Below are 19,740 nucleotides of genomic sequence, written 5' to 3'. Positions count from 1 at the left end.
CAACAGGTGCAAAGCCTCTGTTCCAGCCTCTGCAGCAGGAATGAACTTGACATCTCCAAAGAGAAGAAAGAAGCTGAAGTGTGAGACAGAGGGGAAGAGACTCAGGCAAGGGCCAGGCTCTCCCACCAAACACAGGCTGGATAAGGAACTTGGGTTTATTCCAGTGGCATCCTTGGGAGACTACAAACACAAGTACTCTGCTCTCAACCCCTGCCAGGAGGGCCCTGAGAGATGGGAAGGCCAGCGGGGACAGATGTTCAAACCCTGCCTGCATGCTAGCCCTCCCCAGGCTCCCTTCCCGAGGAAATTTCTCCCACGCCTTCACTGGTCCCTCATCTTCTCCCCATTTCTCTCCTTCTCTAGGATTTGGCATCAGCACTAAATTGTGGGATCATTTCTTCCACACCCTTATGCCGGAAGAGCCCCACCTGAAGATGCAGTGACAACTCCCAGCCCCACCGTCCTGCCCTCAGCCCAGCCGTGGCCCCTGCCTCACCCCCACCCCCCATCCAGACCCTGCAAAGAAGGTTTGCTTGGCCAGGCGGGACAGGCTTTATCGGGCCTTTGGGCTTGGTGGGGGCATGCTGGAGAGACCCGGAAGACTGAGACAGACCCTGAGACTGCCCTCCTGACCCCCCACTGGAGGGTCATGTCCACGAGGCGCCCAAGTGGCTCTCAGGGTCTAGCTCTTTTCTAGAGCGTCCTGGCCTCTCCATTAGCTTCCCTGCCCAGAGCCTTAGCCCACAGGATGGCTTCAGGACCTGGCCAATGGGGAATTTCCCAAGGGGAATGAAGGAAACTGACCCCTGGGGCCAGGCCTGTGACCCACCTGTGTCTCAGCACCTTGGGCCACCTGGGAGAACCCCCCCCCCCCACCCCCAGTGGTGGAGCTGCCGGTGTTAACAACAAAGTGAGTCTACGGGGCCTGGGGTCCTCGTCTTCCTCTTCCTCCCTTCCCGGGGAGGGTTTGGTGGCTCTGGCTGTTCTCCTGATGAGAGGAGAGCACTGAGGTGGATGAAGGGCTCTCACAAAGAGAGAGACAACATGATGCCTCCCATGGGCCACCTCCAGACCCGGAGCAGTGCCTTTGTCCCCTGCCCCCAATCACAAATGCCAGCTGCACCGCCGGATGCCTGAGGCTGCCACACGTGCCCCACCCACACGCCCGGCCCTTACCGGCCTGTGCAGAGGGGCGGGGGGCCTCTGGCATGGCCTCCTAGCTGGCGGGACCCTGGGCCCCTTTCTTGAGGAACCGCCAGCTCCTCTAGCCACCTCCCCACCTGCCTTCAGAATCACACAGCTTTTCCCCGGGGGAGGCGACCGGGGCCTCTCGGTGGGCAGGAGCCCTACCCCGTCTCTGGCCATTCTTGACCTCCGCCTGGCACCGGTGGGCCTCTGCCGCCCCACTCAGGACCCTTCCAGCCAGCACCTCCTCACGCCGAGAAGGAGCCTTCATGCGGTGCCTTACCCCCTCCCCAGCTGCTTCCCTGCACCTCCCCCAGCAGATGAGGTTCCCACCCCCGCCTCGTAACCAAAACCCTCACTGCTCATGAGAGGGTCTTATTTATCAACTATATAAATGCCCTTAGTCAGGCCCCCGACCGAGTAGCTGCTCAGATCGCCGTATCTAATCCCACACGTCAGGCTTATGTAAGACATTTTGTCCCGTTTTTGTTCTCTTCTCACCCAGAAACCGTTACTACTTGAAACATTTTAGAATCTCTAAGAGTGTAAAGGCTACAGAGAAGCAGCTTGACGGATCCTGTGATTTGTACTGTTTACTGTGGAGTTATTTAAAGATTTTGGAATAAATATACAAACTACAGTTGTGACATAAAGGTGTAAATAAATTGTATATTTTGAAAAATAAAAACCTTGAAAAAGAAATCAACAAAAGTTTGTTGGCACTTGTTGATTGGGGCCTCACCAAACTTCATGGCGGGGGGGGGGGGGGGGGAGTGGGGGAGGGGTGATGGGGGGGGGGGGAAATGAAGGCAGTTGGTCCAGCAGGGAGGGGTGTTTATGTTACTACTGACCAGGCTGTGTGGACTTGCTGGAGCCTAGTGATGATAAAAAGCTTGCCGGCTCTTTCTTTTTTCAAGTTTATTCTACTTATTTTGAGAGAGCAGGCAGGCGCAGGGGAGGGGCAGAGAAAGAGGGAGAGAGAGAATCCCAAGCAGGCTCCATGCTGCAAAGCTTGCCAACTCTTATCCTCTTATTCGGTCTTATTACTGTCTTAAAATTCTCCGCAGACCACATCTCCCCTCACTGCCTGGACATGGGCTGGAGCTGGAGGGTCGGCATTCTTACCAGCCGCCTTGATGCACCACTGGGGAGGTGTTTCTTCTGGAATTTATCAGATCCCAAATGAGGTTCCAGTCGACTTTCCTAAAAGGAAGGGGGAAAGGCTGTAACAACAAATGCCCACAGTGGGAACTAGAATTTCAGGCCAGTTCGGTCTAGATGTAACGTAGTTTCCTGGGATGCCTTCTCAGCCACGTCAGTTCCCACCTGGGGAACCTGTCGAAGTACAGATCCAAGTCCTCCACCCTCAGTGTCTAATTCAATTGGTCCGGCGGAGGTGGGCTCTGAATTTGCCTGCCTAAAGATGGGGAAGCGGAAGAAAGCTAACCTTGGTGAGACTCTGGCGACGAGGCGAGAGCCCCCGCCCCTGCTGCCTCTCCCTGCTCCAGCAGCCACGCGGTGACTTTGTCCATGTGGCGCCCAGCCTGAAGACAGGTGTGACCTGCCTGAGCCACCCATCCCACAAGCTCCTGGAATCGGGCCCATCCAAGCAGCAGAAATCACAACCTGTGTTTCCTCGATGTTGCTGGAAATCTGACAGCAGAGCATCGCACCCAAGGAACAGGAAGAAACAAGAAGGAAGAACAGAGGAAGAGATTGCTTGGGTGTACATATGTAAGTCCATTAGAGAAAAGTCTAAGATGAACAAGTTTGAGGAAAAAAAAAAAAGGCACTGGAAAAAACTTATTTAAAAAGATTGAAACAAAACTCATAAGAAACACTGAAATCTAAGTAAGTTTATAGCATGGTAATAAGATTTAGGGGAAAAAATAGTAAAACCAAGCCAACCTATTAATGAGAAAGTCTTCTTGGTGAACATTGGACAGATTCCCCCAGAGCTTCCTGTGCCCACTAGAACTTTCCAGGGGGTGAGGAATTTCCACAGAGCCTTTGAAAGACAGTAAGTCTCACTGTACAGAAAAGAATATAAGTGCTATGAGGCCCTTAACCTCAAGCAAATTGGTACTCATGGTGCATTCCTTGCTCAGCGACCGTCTAGTAGAGTCAGGGAATTTATTATCATGTGCAAGAGACATGAGCCAAAGATCAGATCTAAAGCAAGCAGGGGGCATTATCAAAATGCCAACACAGATAGCATGATGGGAAAGCCTGGAACTCATGGCACGTGATTATATTTATTTCTGTAGTGGGAGCAGACACAAAACCATCAAGAAAGTTGAATGTTTGCTCAGGCAAAGGGCCATTGAAATTCTGATTGGTGTAAATATCCAGGCTGAATGATTCAGTGATCCGAGCAATTTACCCTATCTGATTCTGTACCAACAAGCCAGCTGCCCTGGCAGAGGACAGGCCCTAGCCATTCTATTTATTTCTGGCGCTGTGCTTGGACTTCTAGATAGGCTGTCTTTGGGCGTTTCTTGGCTGACCTGAAGAACTGCCCTTTTAACTGGACTCTGTTCTTTTCCTCCATTGGCTGTGGCTTCTGTTCTCTGTCTTTGAACTTTGTACCATTTCTTATTGTGCCCAGCACAATGCCCAACTTGTAACAGGCTTCAATAAATGTTAGTCTTGTCTCTGTCAAATCTCTGACGGGTTACATTGTTGGAGTCTTGCTTCTCCACCTGTTCTCTGGCCTCTGCTGCCCTCTGGTGACAGCATGGGGCTCTGCCCCTTCTGACTGCCTTCGTGACTGTTTGCAAATCACCTGTCGCTGGTTGTAAAATTCCAGCACTTTTCCACTTTACGTGTTCTCTTGACTTACTGTTTTGTCTCATCTGATGTTTTTGAGGGAAACCTGGAACTATGTTGATGAGTTTCTGGTTCTAATTTTCTATGAAGATATGCTGGCTGTAGAGATTTGACTGGAGCTTTCTTTACAGTGAGGTGATAATAGCACAATGAATAAATTGTATCTACTAAGGATGCTGCAAGTTGAATGTGAAATTTGGAAAATGCCAGAACTCTCATCTTCATTCCATCCCCAATACCTTATAAGCTTGTAGCAGGAAAAAAGAAGTGATAAAGAGGAAGAAGAAGGAGAAAGAAGGAGAAGGAGAAGGAGATCTTGTTTTGGCAAAAGCATAAAGCGGGGGGAAATGAGAACATGGACATAGTAGTTAATTTGGGAGGTGATTGTGGAAATAGAGTGAGGAATTGGGAAGGATTAGAAAGGGAAAGTGGGGGAGAGCATATAAGGATGAGTATGTGAGGGGCGCCTGGGTGGCTCAGTTGCTTAAGCATCTGACTTAGGCTCAGGTCACGATCGCACCGTTTGTGATCGCACCCACATCGGGCTCTGTGCTGACAGCTCAGAGCCTGGAGCCCACTTTGGATTCTGTGTGTCCCTCTCTCTCTGCCCCTCCCCTGCTTAAGATCTCTCTCTCTCTCTCTCTCTCTCTCAAAGTAAACATTTTTTTAAATTTTAAGGATGAGTGTGTGAGGTTCTTATGCAGATTCTACAGGATCATCTTGAGAAGCAGACAGGGTATCTGCCAGGATTGTCCAGCTAAAGGACAAGAGGCTGGAACGTTTATCGACCAGCATCCTTTCCTGTTGGTTGAGGATTTCTTCCCAGGTGTCTACTCCCTCCTCACTTACAAGTTGTCCAGGCATGTAAGCCAACCGGATTCTTTGACAAAGGTCCTGGAGCAAAAGCAGAGAGATGGATGTGTGTACTTGAAATGGGATGCAATTACTACAAGCTGAGTGGGAGCTTCCGCTTGTAACTGTGGCCAAAATCAAAGCTGAGACAGTGGTCAGACAGAACCTTCCGCCACAATTAAGGTTAAGACCAGAGGTGGACAGAAGGGTGAGAACAGGGTCACCATATATGTCTGCCACAGAACCCAAAGGGCTGTGTTGTCAGTGTAAGAGTGAACCAGAAATACACCTACCTTCCCAGGGCACTGCCTGCATGGAGAGGAGAAAGTTTCTCTTGAGAATGTAGAACCACAAGCACAGCCCGGATGGAGGTCTGAAGCCTGAATTTATGCAAACTGGGTGGTCTGAAACACCCCAGGTCAAAAATTTCATGTAAAGTATTCCCGACTGGTGAAACCCCAGGGCTTTCAGCAGGAGCCCTTATAAATTTCTGTGGAGAAATGCAACATAAATCAAGGTCCCCTAAAATTCCCACAGATAAAATTCCAAGGACTATAAACTCACAATAAAAACAAAACAAAACGCACAAGGAAAAAAGGCACCATGAGTAAAAGCTGATGGAAACAATATGCAACAGATGGGCATTGAGGAGGGCACTTGGGATGAGCACTGGGTGTGGTATGTAAGTGATGAAGCATGGGAATCTACCCCCAAAACCAAGAGTATGTTAGCCAACTTGACAATAAATTATATTTTTTAAAAAAAAGAAACAATATGCAACAGAAATACACTCACAAAGACATCAAACATTAGAATTACGAGATGTGCTAGTTATTTTCCATTTGTTCTCCCGATTCACTCTGCATCTTTCCCCCATTCCACGCCATACTGTGTGTGAACTGCGTCAGTTTCTTCACTTGCTTATTGGCTGCAAATAGAGGCACCTACAAGAGATTGGCAGGATGGAGAGGAGTGGGGTCCACGTATTTATTCCTAGAGCTCTTTTTTTTTTCTGCACTGTTTTGTAATTTTCAGTGTACATGTCTTTTCACCCACTTGCTCACATTTACTCCCAAATATTTTATTCTTTTGGCTGCTATTGTAAATGGAATTGTTTTCTTAATTTCCTTCTTGTCTTTTTCATTACTGATTTATAGAAACACAGCTGACTTTCATGTGTTAGTCTTGTATCATGCAACTCTGCTGAATTCATTTATTTTACTTTTTTTAATGCTTATTTATTTTTTAGAGAGAGACAGAGCGTGAGTGGGGGAGGGGCAGAGAAAGCAGGAGACAACGAATCTGAAGCAGGATTCAGGCTCTGAGATGTCAGCACAGAGCCTGACATGGGACTTGAACTAGTGAACTGGGAGATCGTGACCTGAGCGGAAGTCGGAGGCTTAACCAACTGAGCCACCCAGGTACCCCTGAATTCATTTATTAGCTCTAGTAAAAAGAATTTTATGAATTCTTTGGGTTTTCTATATGTAAAATTTCTATATGTAAAATTATGAAGACCCTTGGCACTTATGGGTAGTTGAAAGTGCCTAAAAGTTTTATAGCCTCCCGTCCCTGTCCCAGGGCCCCTCACCCTCCGTCCATAGCCGTCAAACAACTGATGTGGGTATATAATGCTTTTGGTCGTGTCAGACAGCACCATTTGGAAGCACCTGCAGAACCCCACGGAAACATCAAGAGCTCGAGCTTCCTGGTGACAGACTGCTACAAAGTGATGGCGAGCACAGTCTTCCAGGTGACTCTGATTTCGACCTGTGTCACTAATGCTGGGAAAGGGACACATGTTTCCCGGAAAGGCTGTGCTTGCTTATTTCTCTCCCTTAACCTTAGCACTGGGCTCACCTCTACACCTGCCTGGACAGTTTTCCGTGCGCCCACCACAGAATAGGCTCAATCCTGCCTGCTGTTCTGATGCCTATCTTCCCTCACACCTGCTTAGCAGGGACAGGCTAAGAGTCATTTCCACTTAAATACCTGGACACCTGGACACCACTTCTGTGTCCCTGCAGAAGGATTTTCCTAGATCCAACTAGGCATTCAGACTCATGGGACTACCATAAGCCACACTTGGCATTGAGAGTAATGGCATGCAGGATACATGGCTTGGCAGAGGATAGCATCAAATCCGTCTCTCCAGTGGGAGTCCCCGCAGCTGTCCCCACAGTCATCCAGGAGATATTCTCTTTGCTCTCACCCCAGGTGCTAGCAAAAGAAGCTCCCCTCCGGGGGGTGTGGGGCCATCCAGGCTTAGAAGCCTTATGACACACAGGAGTCAATATTCTCTTGTAACAACTCCATGGGCATATCTTCAGGTGTCACCACAAAGGGTGTGTCAGTAATAAGAGTGGCCACAGAGCCCAGCATCCCTCATTTATAGTTCTCATACCCTCCCCACCCCTAGCTCATAAGCAATTTACCAATCAGGGGTCTTTAATCATCAGCAATATTTGGGCACATAGATGACCACGTGCCCTTATCAGGTTCTCAGGGGAATGGAGCTAAAAAGTTAACTGAGGGGTGCCTGGGTGGCTCAGTGGGTTAAGCGTCCGACTTCAGCTCAGGTCATGATCTCATGGTTCATGAGTTCATAGAGCCCCACGTCAGGCTCTATGTGGACAGCTTAGAGCCTGGAGCCTGCTTTGGATTCTGTGTCTACCTCTCTGCCCTCCCCCAGTCATGCTCTCTCTCTCTCTCTCTCTCTCTCTCTCTCAGAAATAAATAAACATTAAAAAAAATTTTTTTAAGTTAACTGAAAGATCCTTTTACAGAAGAGGAAAGGGTTTTGTTAACTCAGTGTCCACAATTCCCAAATGCTAGAAGAATATTCTCTTTGTCATCCACAGATGACTTTCTTCCAGCCTTGCAAGTGCCTGGGACAGCCCTTAAATAACACAAGATAGGTCTTTCCTGACTTTCAGATGCCTTTCCCCCTCGCCAGTGGGATATAAGTGCTCTCAAACACCGTGCCTGTGCCACTCTCGTGGTCCTCACCGGACTGAAACATGTGCTTCTCAGCCTTTCATCCCCGGTATCCAGCGGGGCGCTAGATGTCAGAGGACGTCAGTGCTCAGTAAACATGTGAGTGAAAGGGGAATGAGCCATCTAAGCGTCTACTCCTTTTCCTGACCTTGCCCCTAGAGTTGGGTGTCTGGCTGGGTTTGGGGCTGGCAGTTCTCTGCACTAAGGCATGGCACTAATGGCCAGCATGCGTGGAGCAAAGGGAACATCAGTTGTGCTGTGGCTTCTTTAAAGTCACGCTGTTGACCAAGCAGGGCCAACAGAGTAACTCACAGTTGTCATATTAAATCCAAAGGCACAGGTTGGCCATCCTATAGTATAGGGTCCGATAGACCAGAGGGGGTGAGGGATGCCCCCATATTATTTTCTCACCTGCTGCTTTTTTTAATTTTAATTTTTTTTTAACGCTTATTTATTTTTGAGAGAGAGAGAGGCAGAGTTTGAGCAGGGGAGGGGTAGAGAGAGGGAGGGAGACACAGAATCCGAAGCAGTTTCCGGGCTCTGAGCTGTCAGCACAGAGCCCGACGTGGGGCATGATTATTTATTTATTTATTATTTTTTTTTTTTAGTGAAAGCAGAACAGCAATTTTCAATTTTATAGTAATCAACAAACTCTAATTAACATGATGCAAAGTTGGTTTCTTCACATCATCTTTTCTTTTAATTTAAATGCAAGTTAGTTAACATATAGTATTGGTTTCTGGTATAGACTTTAGTGATTCGTCACTTACATACAACACCCAGTGCTCATCCCAGCAAGTGCCCTCCTTGATGCCCACCACCTGTGTAGCCCATCCCCCACCCACATCCCCCACCCCTGAGTTTGATCTTAGTTTGTTCTCTGTACTTAAGAGTCTCTTATGGTTTGCCTCCTTCTCTGTTTTTATCCCATCTTATTTTTCCTTCCCTTCCCCTATGTTCATCTGTTTTGCTTCTTAAATTCCACATGCAAAATCATAGGATATTTGTCTTTCTCTGACTTATTTCGCTTTTATGTAATACCCTCTGTCTTCGCCTGCTTCGGAGAGAAAGCAAGCCATAGGGTGGCTCTGTGCACCCTGTCCAGCCTCACTTAGTGGAGTTGAGTCCTCAACTGAGAAAGCCCCGTATCTAATACAGGAATGCGAGGACAACTACAACTTACCAAGTTTACAGGTGCTTTATAACCATTATCTCGAGTGATCCGCGTTGCCCATTTTATACAGAAGAAACTTCTCTGTGTTTCTCTTGGTTGCTGCCCAATAATAAGTTGAACCCATAATGTTACTAGTGTAGACACCCAGGTAGAAGATACCGGTGGAAATACGTCCTGTAGTTTTTCCCTGACAGTCATGTGTAACACCAGCCCTCTGCCCTCTACCCCCCACCCCCACCCAAGATTGTGCTATTTCGTTCTGTCTGTAAGTCGCCTTGGTGTCTAGCCTGTAGGATTTCAAGTGAGCAAATCACAGACTTCCATCAGTTAAGAAACTGGGAGAAAAAAGCCTAAGAGAGTCAATTCTGCACCCTACTTCTCACTTCAGATACTGGAAAATGTGTATAATAAATATGCCATAAAAGCTTAAATATACAGGGGTGCCTGGGTGGCTCAGCCGGTTAAGCCTCCAACTTCAGCTCAGGTCACGATCTCTCAGTCTGTGAGTTCGAGCCCCGTGTGGGGCTCTGGGCTGATGGCTCAGAGCCTGGAGCCTGCTTCCGATTCTGTGTCTCCCTCTCTCTCTGCCCCTCCCCCGTTCATGCTCTGTCTCTCTCTGTCTCAAAAATAAATTTTAAAAAGTTAAAAAAAAAAAAAAAGCTTAAATATACAGCTATGTCTGTGTTCTCGTGAAGATTCTAACTCAGTGAACCGAGCAGGAACGTCCAAGTCAAACTTCTGAGGACCCTCAGAACTCAACTCTGTTGAGTGGTACTGGGTGGTAATGAGAAAATTCAGAGCTTTATGGAAATAGAGAGGTATGGAAAAAGGGAAACCGGGCATGATTGTTCAGTTTCTTGTTTTCTTTTGGCTTTGGAATTGTCCTCTGGGAAATCGTCACTGGGAATATCCCGTTTGAAAGTAACCGGTGTGAAGGGTTCCCCTTTCAATAGACTAGAGATTCCCATCAATGCTGTCCTGGGAGGTCCATTCTTCAAAGTGGGCATTGCCCGGACTGGTCAGTGGGGTCACTGGAAGCTCTTGTTTCTTGTTTCTTCCCTAGTTTTGATGCCAGCCATTAGCATCCAGAGAGGTATGTGAGCGCCAGAGCAATTTTTTAAACCTCTCATGTCATTGTTTCCATGCCAGGCTGTGATTCTAAAATTTACCAGCTAGTATCTGTGGACCGGCACTAGGAGCCACTGGGTGATGACTGCCCTTCACAGTTGCGGGAGATCCTTGATGATTCCCAGGCACGTGAGCCCTCCAGGTGGCTGTCTCTTAAAGGTGGGGTTCTTTGCGGTCTGAAGAGCATGAGCCACACGTGTTCTTTCACATTTGTGAAAGATTTCCTTTGTGGATCACAACCAGGGGTGGTTTTGCTTCTCAGGGGACATTTGGCAATCTCTTAAGACATTGCTGGTTTTCACAATTCGGCGGGTGGGGCATGCTACTGGCATCTAGTGGACGGATACTGCTTAGCACCCTACAGTGCACAGGAGAGCCCCCTACAACAAAGAATTAGCCAGCCAAACATCAGTGTTATTCAGAAACCGTGCCCTAAGGCCACTACTTAGTCCAAAGTAGGTTCAGAAGGCAGATTACTTTACGCCAGCCTATATTCTTTCTCTCTCTCTTCCCCCCCCTCTCCTTCTCTCTCTCTCTGTCTTTTTTCCTCCCTCTCTCTCTTCCTTCCATCCTTCCTTCCATCCTTCCTTCCTTCCTTCCTTCCATTTTCCAGTATCCCTGGGATAATTTCTCCTCCTCGGATTTTTATCTCACCATGTTATTAGCTGCTTATCCATAGTTTCTTCACACCATCTCCGTCCCTGGGAATGTCTCCTCCCATTCTAGATCCACATCTCTCAGACCTTCCACAAAGCTCCAGACAGAGGAGAGCATCCCTGGAATGGGGAAGTGTTTCCACTAAAGTTACTACAGAGTATAAAGGGTAGTAACTGAGCAAACACTGTTCAATCCTTCCTCTTGCCCAGAGAAATCGGTACAAATTCTTCAGTGGATACCCGTGGCCTTGTATATCTGACCCAAACCTAACTTCCAGTATCAGATCCCAGAGCTCTCCTACTAGAGACTGCAAACTCTGGTTACCTAAAGAGTCTAGGAGGGGAACCTAAATGTGTTAAGTTGAGCCTGGAGGGGACTTCAGCAAACAGATGAACTTTGTAGAGAAGGACAGCCTCTACTCTGCTCCAGCCTATTTTTATCACATAGGAAAGGGGTTCTAATATTTCCAGAGCTTTCTGTTATGCAAAAAAAAAAAAAAGTTGCTGAAAATTCATATTTTTCTGTAAATTTTTCATATTTTTAAAAGTTGGCATCTATTAAAAATTATTTTAGTGTTGTAGAGGACACAGTATGTTAGCCTAAGAGCTCTCAATCTTAAACCCTGACGGACTCAGACCCGTGTCTCCTGCATGTGGCCATTTGTTCTGAATTTTTATGCTTTTGCTCATGGTGTATGCTTTACCAAGGATACACCAACACTTACCTCTGCGTGTTGTTCCCCCACCCACCCACCCAGCCAGAACTCATCCCAAGTCATTCAATAGCAAATGCGCTGGGCATTGTTCCAATCACTGAGGAGACAATAGACAAAATACATTTGGAGCTTATGGTCTAGTAATCATCTCTGAGGAATAAAATTATGGCTGAATTCTTTTTTTTTTTTTTTTTTACTGTTTACTTATTCTTGTTTCTTTAAAAACCTGGAACATATTTTTTCTATAAATAAAAAAATGGAGAAGAATAAATATGGACAGGCTGAACATTTAAAAGTATTCTTTTCTAGAGTTTATCAGGTACTACAATTTTCATCTTTAAAATCCCTTGTTGTCTTTGCTGTAGGAGGTACAATGAGAAGTCTTTCTTGTAGATTAATTATTTATACTCAGGCAGACCCACAGCAGAAGTGGATTCACTGTGAAACTTACAACACTTAGGGGCACCTGGGTGGCTCAGTCGATTAAGCCTCCGACTTTGGCTCAGGTCATGATCCCCCAGTTCATGGGTTCGAGCCCCGCATTGGGCTCTGTGCTGACAGCTCAGAGCCTAGAGCCTGCTTTGGATTCTGTGCCTCCCTCTCTCTCTCTGTCCCTGCTCCACTTGCACTCTCTCTCTCTCTCTCTCTCTCAAAAATGAAATAAAACATAAAAAAAAAAGAAAAGAAACTTACAACACAATCTCCTGGGTCCCTCTCTTCCACAGGACATCCTCTAAGGCCTTGTACCTAATTTTTTTCTCCAACACTATTTATGAAAATTTTCAAATACACCAAAAAATCAGTGGGGTTACACTCCAAACACCTGTGTACTCATCACCTAAATTCTACAACTAACGATGTACTATATTTATCACACACCCCTATAACCATGCCTCTTTATACCCATTAATCCATCCTTATTTTTATGCATTTAAAAGAAAATATCAGGCATCAGTACACTTCATTTCTAAACAGTTCAGCATTTCTATCATGAACTAGAGTTTAATGTTTGCTTATGCGTTTTGGGGGCAGGGGGCAGGTAAATTTTCGATGTTGTGAAATGCACAAATATTAAACATACCATGTGATGAGTTTTCACAAATGTATACACGTGAGTAACTCAAACCCCATCAAGATAATAAACATTATCATCATGCCAGAAAGTTCCATTAGGCCCATACAATCCACTCCTGCCCCACAATCTTGACTTTTAGCAGCATTTTTGAGGTAGAATTATCATACGATAAACTATAATACTTAAAAGTGTGTGATTTGATAAGTTTTTAAAACTTTCTTTAATGTTTACTTATTTTTTAGGGAGAGACAGAGTGTGAGCAGGGGAAGAGCAGAGAGAGGAAGAGACAAGAATCCAAAGCAGGCTCTAGGCTCCAAGCTGTCAGCACAGAATCAACGCAGGGCTTGAACCCACAAACCAGGAGATCATGACCTGAGCCAAAGTCGGAGGCTTAACCAACTGGGCCACCCAGACCCCCCAATGTAATTTGATAAGTTTTGATGTCTGTATATACCACCGCAATCAACATAATGAATATACCCATCAACTCCCAAAGCGTCCTCATGCTCCTTTGTAATCACTGCCTTCTACTCCCCTTTCCCCCTAGGCAACCACTGACCTCCTGTCTGCCACTATAGAATAGTTTCCATTTTAAGATTTTATGTGCCTGAAATCACTTGGTGTGTAAAAGTTTGCTTTCTTTTACTCAATATAATTATTTGGAGATTCATCCATGTGCTTGCATGTATTGCTAATTCATTCCTTCTGACTGTTGAAAACAATTGCGTTGTATGGATTTCACGTTTTTTATCCATTCACCTGTTGATGAAAATTTGAATTGTTTATTGCTTTTGGCTATGAGAAATAAGGCTGCTACGAACTTTCACGTACAAGTCTTTATTTGACCATATGCTTTCCTTTCTGTTGGGTACAAACCTAAAAACAAATTGCTGGATTATATGTGATCATAAGATCACATTTAACTTTTTAAGAAACTGTCAAACTGTTTTCCAAAAGGGTTGTGGAATTTTCCATGCCACTAGCAGTGTGGCTCCAGTTCCTCTATATCCTAGCCAACATTTGGTATGGCCAGGATTTTTAATTTTGGCAATTCTAATAATTATATAATGGTGGTATGTCATTGAGCCTTTAATTTACATTCCCTTAATGACTAGTAATGTTGAGGATCCTTTCATTTAACTTGTTGTCGATACATCTTCTTTGGCCCAGTGTCTGTTCAAATCTTGTGCCCATATTGTAAATTGGGTTGTTTTGTTTTGCCAGTTATTGAGTTTTGAGGGTTCTCTATAAATGGTGGGTACAAATCCTTTATCAGATACGTGATTTGCAAATTTTTTCTACCTGTATGCAGTTCATCTTTTCATTTTCCAAACAATGTCTTTTGGAGAGCAGAGTTTTAAATTTTGATGGGATCCAAATGATCAGTTTTTGCTCGTATGAGTCATGCTTTTGAGGGTCATATCTAAAAAATCTTTACCTAACCCAAGGTCAGGAATATTTTCTCCTGCTCTCTTGCAGAAGTTTTATAGTTTTTAGAATTTACATTTAAGTCTATGATCTCTTTGCTACGGGAATTAGCAAAAGGACTTCAGGCCAACACTGTTCTGGTCGTCAATATTTGGTAAAGGAGATTGTTCTTTTTCCCAACTTGCATTGAAGCTCTGCAGCGTATTGTAGTTTTATGGATGTGCTGCACTTTATTTTTTTTTAAGTTTATTTATTTTAAGAGAGAGAGCGTGTGCAAGCATGAGCAGGGAAAGGGCAGAGAGAGGGAGAGAGAGAACCAACCCCAAGCAGGCTATGCGCTGGGCTCCATCTCACGAACAGTGAGATCATGACCTGAGCGCAAGTCAGGTGGTTAATGGACGGAGCCACCCAGGTGCCCAAGACTATAAGTTTCTGACTTGTGTCTTTATTGTTTTTCTCCTAGCTAGTCCAGCAGGTGCATCATGAATGAATATCAGAACCATTTAGAAACATTCTGTATACTTTTCACTAAATAGCTCTTTGTGTTGTCCAATTTTTTTTATCACGTGATATGTCGCCTATTTTTATTTAAAATTTTTTCAAAGAATCACCCAGTATTCAATAATGTGCCTATGTATTTATTAACATGGCAAGCAATTCAAAAAATATACTTTAATATTAAAACACTATCCCATCTATATCTAAATGTATATATTTAGATAAATGAAGATTTTAAACAAAGTTAATAATGATTTCTCTGGATAGAGACCATTTTTGTTTTTTGCTTCTCTGCATCCTCTAATTTTGCTCCACTGAACATGCAGGATTTATATGAGTACATACGTTTTTCATTTATGTTTGTTTACAAAAGCAAGTTTCTTTCTCCTCATATTAGCCAGGCTCTACAGCTCAGTAGCAGGTCCCTTAGGCGGCAGGAAACGAAAAAAATACAAATGCTAACACTGACTTTGGTTAACAGGTTCAGAGGAGAAAATTGGATTATCCATGACTTTCAATTATTTATGCTCTCCTCTGCCACCAATTCCACTGAAAATTGACAGCTGAGTAAATAAAATTTTGGCAATGTGCAGTCTCTGCCTGAGGTTTAGATTTTTAGGTCTTCCTTCTAAAAAGTGAGATTTCGACTTTAAGCAAGATTCCTCAAAAAAATGTTTGCTGTCAAATAATGTGACCATAGTCACCTAGTTACAATAGTTTGCCACTATTAGCAAGCAATTTATTGCAATGGTTTGGGATTAAAGAGATGGTGTAAGCAAGTTCTTTTTCAGGAGCTCTTCAACCTCACGAAAGGATATACGTGAGCTGGGTTGTCCCACGGATCGGGCTCCAGAAAGATCCGAAGGATCTTTTTATAACTTTCTCCCGCCAGAAAGTTCAAATAAAGAGCGGGGAAACCCTTGTTGGAGTCTTCTCTTTGTGGGCTGGGCACAAGGTGACGGACGAAGATTTCTACCAATTGTACAAGGACCCCTTGCGCGTGGCCTCGCGCAGTTTACGAAGAACAAGCCAATGAAGAACCAGCCAATGAGAGTGCCGCTTTTTCAGCCCGCGGAGACCAACGGAAGAAGAAGAGAGGGTATTGGCTGCCGTCTAGGAGTGCTGTCCAATAGGAGCAGGCTGCGCCCGCAAGTCGGGCGGGCAGCTGGAGCTGCTCAGGAAGTAGCTGCTGCCCCCGAAGTGTGCGAGTTCTTCCGAAGAAACGGCCGCCACCGCAGCGATTTTGCAAGCCCTGCAGTGTACTCCCCGGCCTTAGGTAAGGGGAGCACTTGCCTTTACCCAGGCCTTGGGCCCCTGGCTCCAGGATAACTTCCCGGGCTGGATCCCTGGCTGCAGGGCCTGGGGTCGCCCCCACGAGGGGAGCTGCGGGCGGGCACAGAACCTGGCAGCATAGGGAGGTTCGGTGGCTCCGGGCGGCCCCAACGGTTGGGGTTGAGGGCCCCGAACCCACGCTTTTTCTGGCTTGATCGGGGAGGTGCCGGAGGTGGGGGTGAAGGCAGGAAAGGCAGGAGAAGAGTCCGCCGCCGGCCGTTCTCCATCCGGGGTGCCGAGCCCCTAGCTCTTCTTGTGCAAATAGAATTGCTTTCCCGCTGGGCGCCCGTTACTTGCGTAACTTTCAAGTTCACGGAGGAACCTGTTCTTTGGTTTTATCCAGCTTTATTTCGCAGCGACACTGTGACGTAAATACTTACAAAAAATTTTTTTGAATGTTTATTTTTGAGAGAGAGAGAGACAGAGCATGGGGGGGGGGGGGGGAGTAGAGAAAGAGGGAGACACAGAATCCGAAGCGGACTCCAGGCTCTGTGCAGGCACAGAGCCCGTCGGGGGGCTCGAACTTAGGAGCCGTGAGATCATGACCCGAGCCGAAGACGGACGCTCAACCGACTGAGCCACCCAGGCGCTCAGTAAATACTCTTTACTCAGTAAATAAATAAAAAGTAAATACTTTTATTCCCCGTTTTAGAAATGAACAAGTTGAACAGAGAGGCTAGGAAACCGGCCTAAGGTGCCACAGGTAGTACGGGGATTTGAACCACATAGGCTAGACTGCATGCCTCGGCCCCTTATCCTGTAATTGGCGGCCATCGTCCCACCTGTTACAGACTTATATCTGAGTAACAAAGTTTGGAAAGATGACAAGTGGGAAATTAACGTCTTAAGCGTCCACTTAAACGCCACACATAGAAAATGGCATTTGTATGGCATGCCGAGGTCCAGGACAAGGCAGCTCAAGGCTTGGGGTGGCTTTTTGGCTCTGGTCACTCCTGACATAGTCCTGGGCTGGAGGATGTATATTTCCCCGCAGTGGTTGGGAAGCTTTGCTCCAGACTGCCGCTAGGTGTGTGGATAATTCAGTAGGTATTTAGCACCTGCTGTGTACTTGTTGCTGCGGTGTATACCGTAATGAATCGGTTGGATTCAGCTGTCTGCTTTGCTGTTCTAATGAAAACTGGTTGCTCTTAAATGAAAACTGACATAAGGTGGGAAGAAACTTCATTTCTAATATTTAATCATACTGATATGTACGGAGAATAATAAAAAATAAAAACCTGTGCACACACCATCTGGATCTAACAAACCTTTTGCTGTAATTGCATCCTTTTCTTTTTTCTTTTTCTTTTTTAAGAAATAAAAGTATATATATAGACACACACACACACACACACATACATACATACATATATAGAGTTGAAGCCCATGAGAACCTTGGAACTCTCTTCCTGAATTTGATATTTTTCATGCCCAGGTTTGTTTTGTACTACAGTTGTATAAGTCCAGATAGTAGCATGATTTTTCATGTTTTTCATTATCCTAAAAATGGCATTATAGTGGATTCCTCTATAACCTGTTTTAGTTTCTTCTCCACTTTCTGAGTCCTCTTTCCAGGACTAAAGGTAATGAAATATCCTGGCTTAACATTTTTATTTTATTACTGTCTTTTTTTGACCATCTTTTATTCTACTTTCTGAAAGAGTTCCTCGACTTTTTCCGATCCTTGTATTAAATATTTTATTTTGGCTGTCATCTGTCATTTTTCATTTCCCAGAGCTCTTCCTTGTTTTCCAATGTGTCCTTTTTTCCTCCCTGGCATTCTTTTCTTGTAAGTTTGAGGAGTTTTTTGTTTTGTTTTTGTTTGTATATGTTTTTGGTTTTTGTTTTGTTTTTTACAGTTTCTTGCATTAATTTCCTTTCTTCCCTCCAAGTTTTTTCTGTTTGTCTGCTCTGGTCTCTCCCTCATTTTGGAGGCTTTACTCAAAATGTCAGTTGGTCCTTGGCTATTAGTTCCTTTTTAAGGAGAGCCCCTGCCCTCCCCCTTGAGGCTGTTTGGAAGCTTGATATGAGTGGCTGAACCCTGTCAAGCTATCAGGTAGTAGGCTTTTACTGTTAGATAAAGGGACAGAGCCTCACCCATTTTCTTGGGGATTCACAACTGTCAATATTTCTAGGTTGTTTTTTTTTTTTCCTAGAGAAGAGTCCTCTAATTTCCTGCTTTAAGTAGAGGACTTATATAAACCAGAATATTGTGTCCCGGATTTGTGCAGGGGGAAAAAGTGAGGAGAAGAGTTGGGAGAGTCTCACACTGTTCAGTTTGTAGACTTGCACTTAACTGCTTATTTTCACCGCTTTGCTGTCACCCATGCTGGTCTTAAGCCTGTCTAGTACAAGCCTCCAGCTTCCTACAGCAGAGGTGGAGGAGGTGTGTGTTTGGCTGGCTTTTGTTCGTTTGAGACAGGCTTTCAACCAGTCCTGTTCTTCAGCTCCACGTTCAACACTGTCCTCTGTGTTGCCTGGTTTCTGCAGTCCCCTCGGTGGGAGTCCGCTTGCTTCTCTGTAGCACACAGTAACCGCCTCTTTGCAGTCACTTGGGCTTCATCTTTTCAGCTCTACTAAGAAGTTACCAGTTCTAGCAAAAATTGCATTGTCTCATGCCCTGTTTGAATTTGCTTTGTCTTTGTGATTTATCCTTTATCCTTTCTCTAATGCAGTTGGGGGGAGTTGTCATGTTAATGGGTTTTCAGGAATGACTAGAAAAAGGTACGTGTGCTTCATCCACCATGTGTATTGTATTCCATCTACTTACTCGGCCCACCCCATTGTGGCCTCGGGCCCCCTCGCTGTGCGGAAACTGCTCTTTTCTAGGTTATGTGTCCTCGCTACATTGTTAAATCTAGTGAGCATTCTTCTGCGCTAGACACACTTGACCATTCCCTCCTTGAAACATTCTTCCGAGACCAAGATGCCATGCTCTACCAGGTTTTCTCCTCCTTCACAGCCTTTGTTCTGGGCTCTTGTCCTGTAACTTATCCTTTTAATGTTAACCTCTCGGTTTTGAATCCTTGGCCCACTTTTCTTCTCTCCCTTTCCTTCTTAGGTAGTTTAATCTATGATTTTAAGTGGCATGTCTATGCTGACAGTTCTTATAGCTGTCTACTACTTTCCATCTCCACTGCTACCACTCTTGCCCAAGCTTCTGGACCACTAGTTTGCACTCCCACAAGTAGTCTGTAAACAGCTTAGCTTACTTGCAATCTTGCTCCCCTACAGTCCATTCCTAACATAGAAGAAACTCCTGGGGCGCCCGGGTGACTCTTGACTGTTGATTTCAGCTCAGGTCATGTTCCCAGGGTTGTGAGATCAAGCCCCGTGTCGGGCTCCATACTGACCATAGAGCCTGCTTGACATTCTCTCTCTCTCCCACTCTGCCCTGCTAGTGCATGTGCACGCTCTCTCTCTTTCAAATAAAGAAAAAGAAAGAAAGAAAGAAAAGAAACTCCTTACCAAAGCTTTTAGTGCTAGTGTTTGGCCTCATCAACCTCATCCCATACTTGCACTCTTCATTACTGTGTTCATTACATCTGCCTGGTTTCTGTTTTACCAAACCCATGGTCATCAGGGAGCTGTGTACTGATTTCCTTCTGAAACTCTTCTTTGGCTCTACCTATGGCCAGCTTCTTTTAGTCCTTCATGCCTGGGCTCAATTTTCAGTCTTTCTGAAAGAGCATCTAAAATGGTAATCCGCGACTCCTCCCAAAACCAAATATCACCATGTATAATTTCCACATTTATTTGATTATTCTCGCGTTTGCTAGAATGTAAACTCTGTGACAGAATTTTATCCTTTACACAGTTTTATCCTGTCATTGCCTCTATGGGGGATCTGACTACTTAACAGGTGCTTAA

General features: G+C 45.2%; 2 protein-coding genes across 2 annotated transcripts in view; both read left to right on the top strand.

Moving 5' to 3' along the window:
• The window catches only part of FA2H (fatty acid 2-hydroxylase), a 54,784-nt gene extending 52,893 nt beyond the window's left edge, over positions 1 to 1,891 (top strand). Inside the window, exon 7 of the mRNA XM_043599676.1 lies at positions 364 to 1,891. Within this exon, the coding sequence (XP_043455611.1) occupies positions 364 to 443 (80 nt within the window). The 3' untranslated portion in view covers positions 444 to 1,891. The remainder of the gene's footprint in view (positions 1 to 363) is intronic.
• Positions 1,892 to 15,683: 13,792 nt separating this feature from the next.
• RFWD3 (ring finger and WD repeat domain 3) overlaps positions 15,684 to 19,740 on the top strand; it is a 42,610-nt gene continuing 38,553 nt past the window's right edge. Inside the window, exon 1 of the mRNA XM_043599675.1 lies at positions 15,684 to 15,814. The gene's annotated coding sequence lies outside the window, so the exon portion shown is untranslated. The remainder of the gene's footprint in view (positions 15,815 to 19,740) is intronic.

The sequence above is a fragment of the Prionailurus bengalensis genome, chromosome E2, assembly GCF_016509475.1.
Source record: "Prionailurus bengalensis isolate Pbe53 chromosome E2, Fcat_Pben_1.1_paternal_pri, whole genome shotgun sequence".
NCBI classification, from domain to species: Eukaryota; Metazoa; Chordata; class Mammalia; order Carnivora; family Felidae; genus Prionailurus; species Prionailurus bengalensis.
Note: the sequence above shows the minus strand (reverse complement) of the source record. Positions and strands in the feature narration are given on the sequence as shown.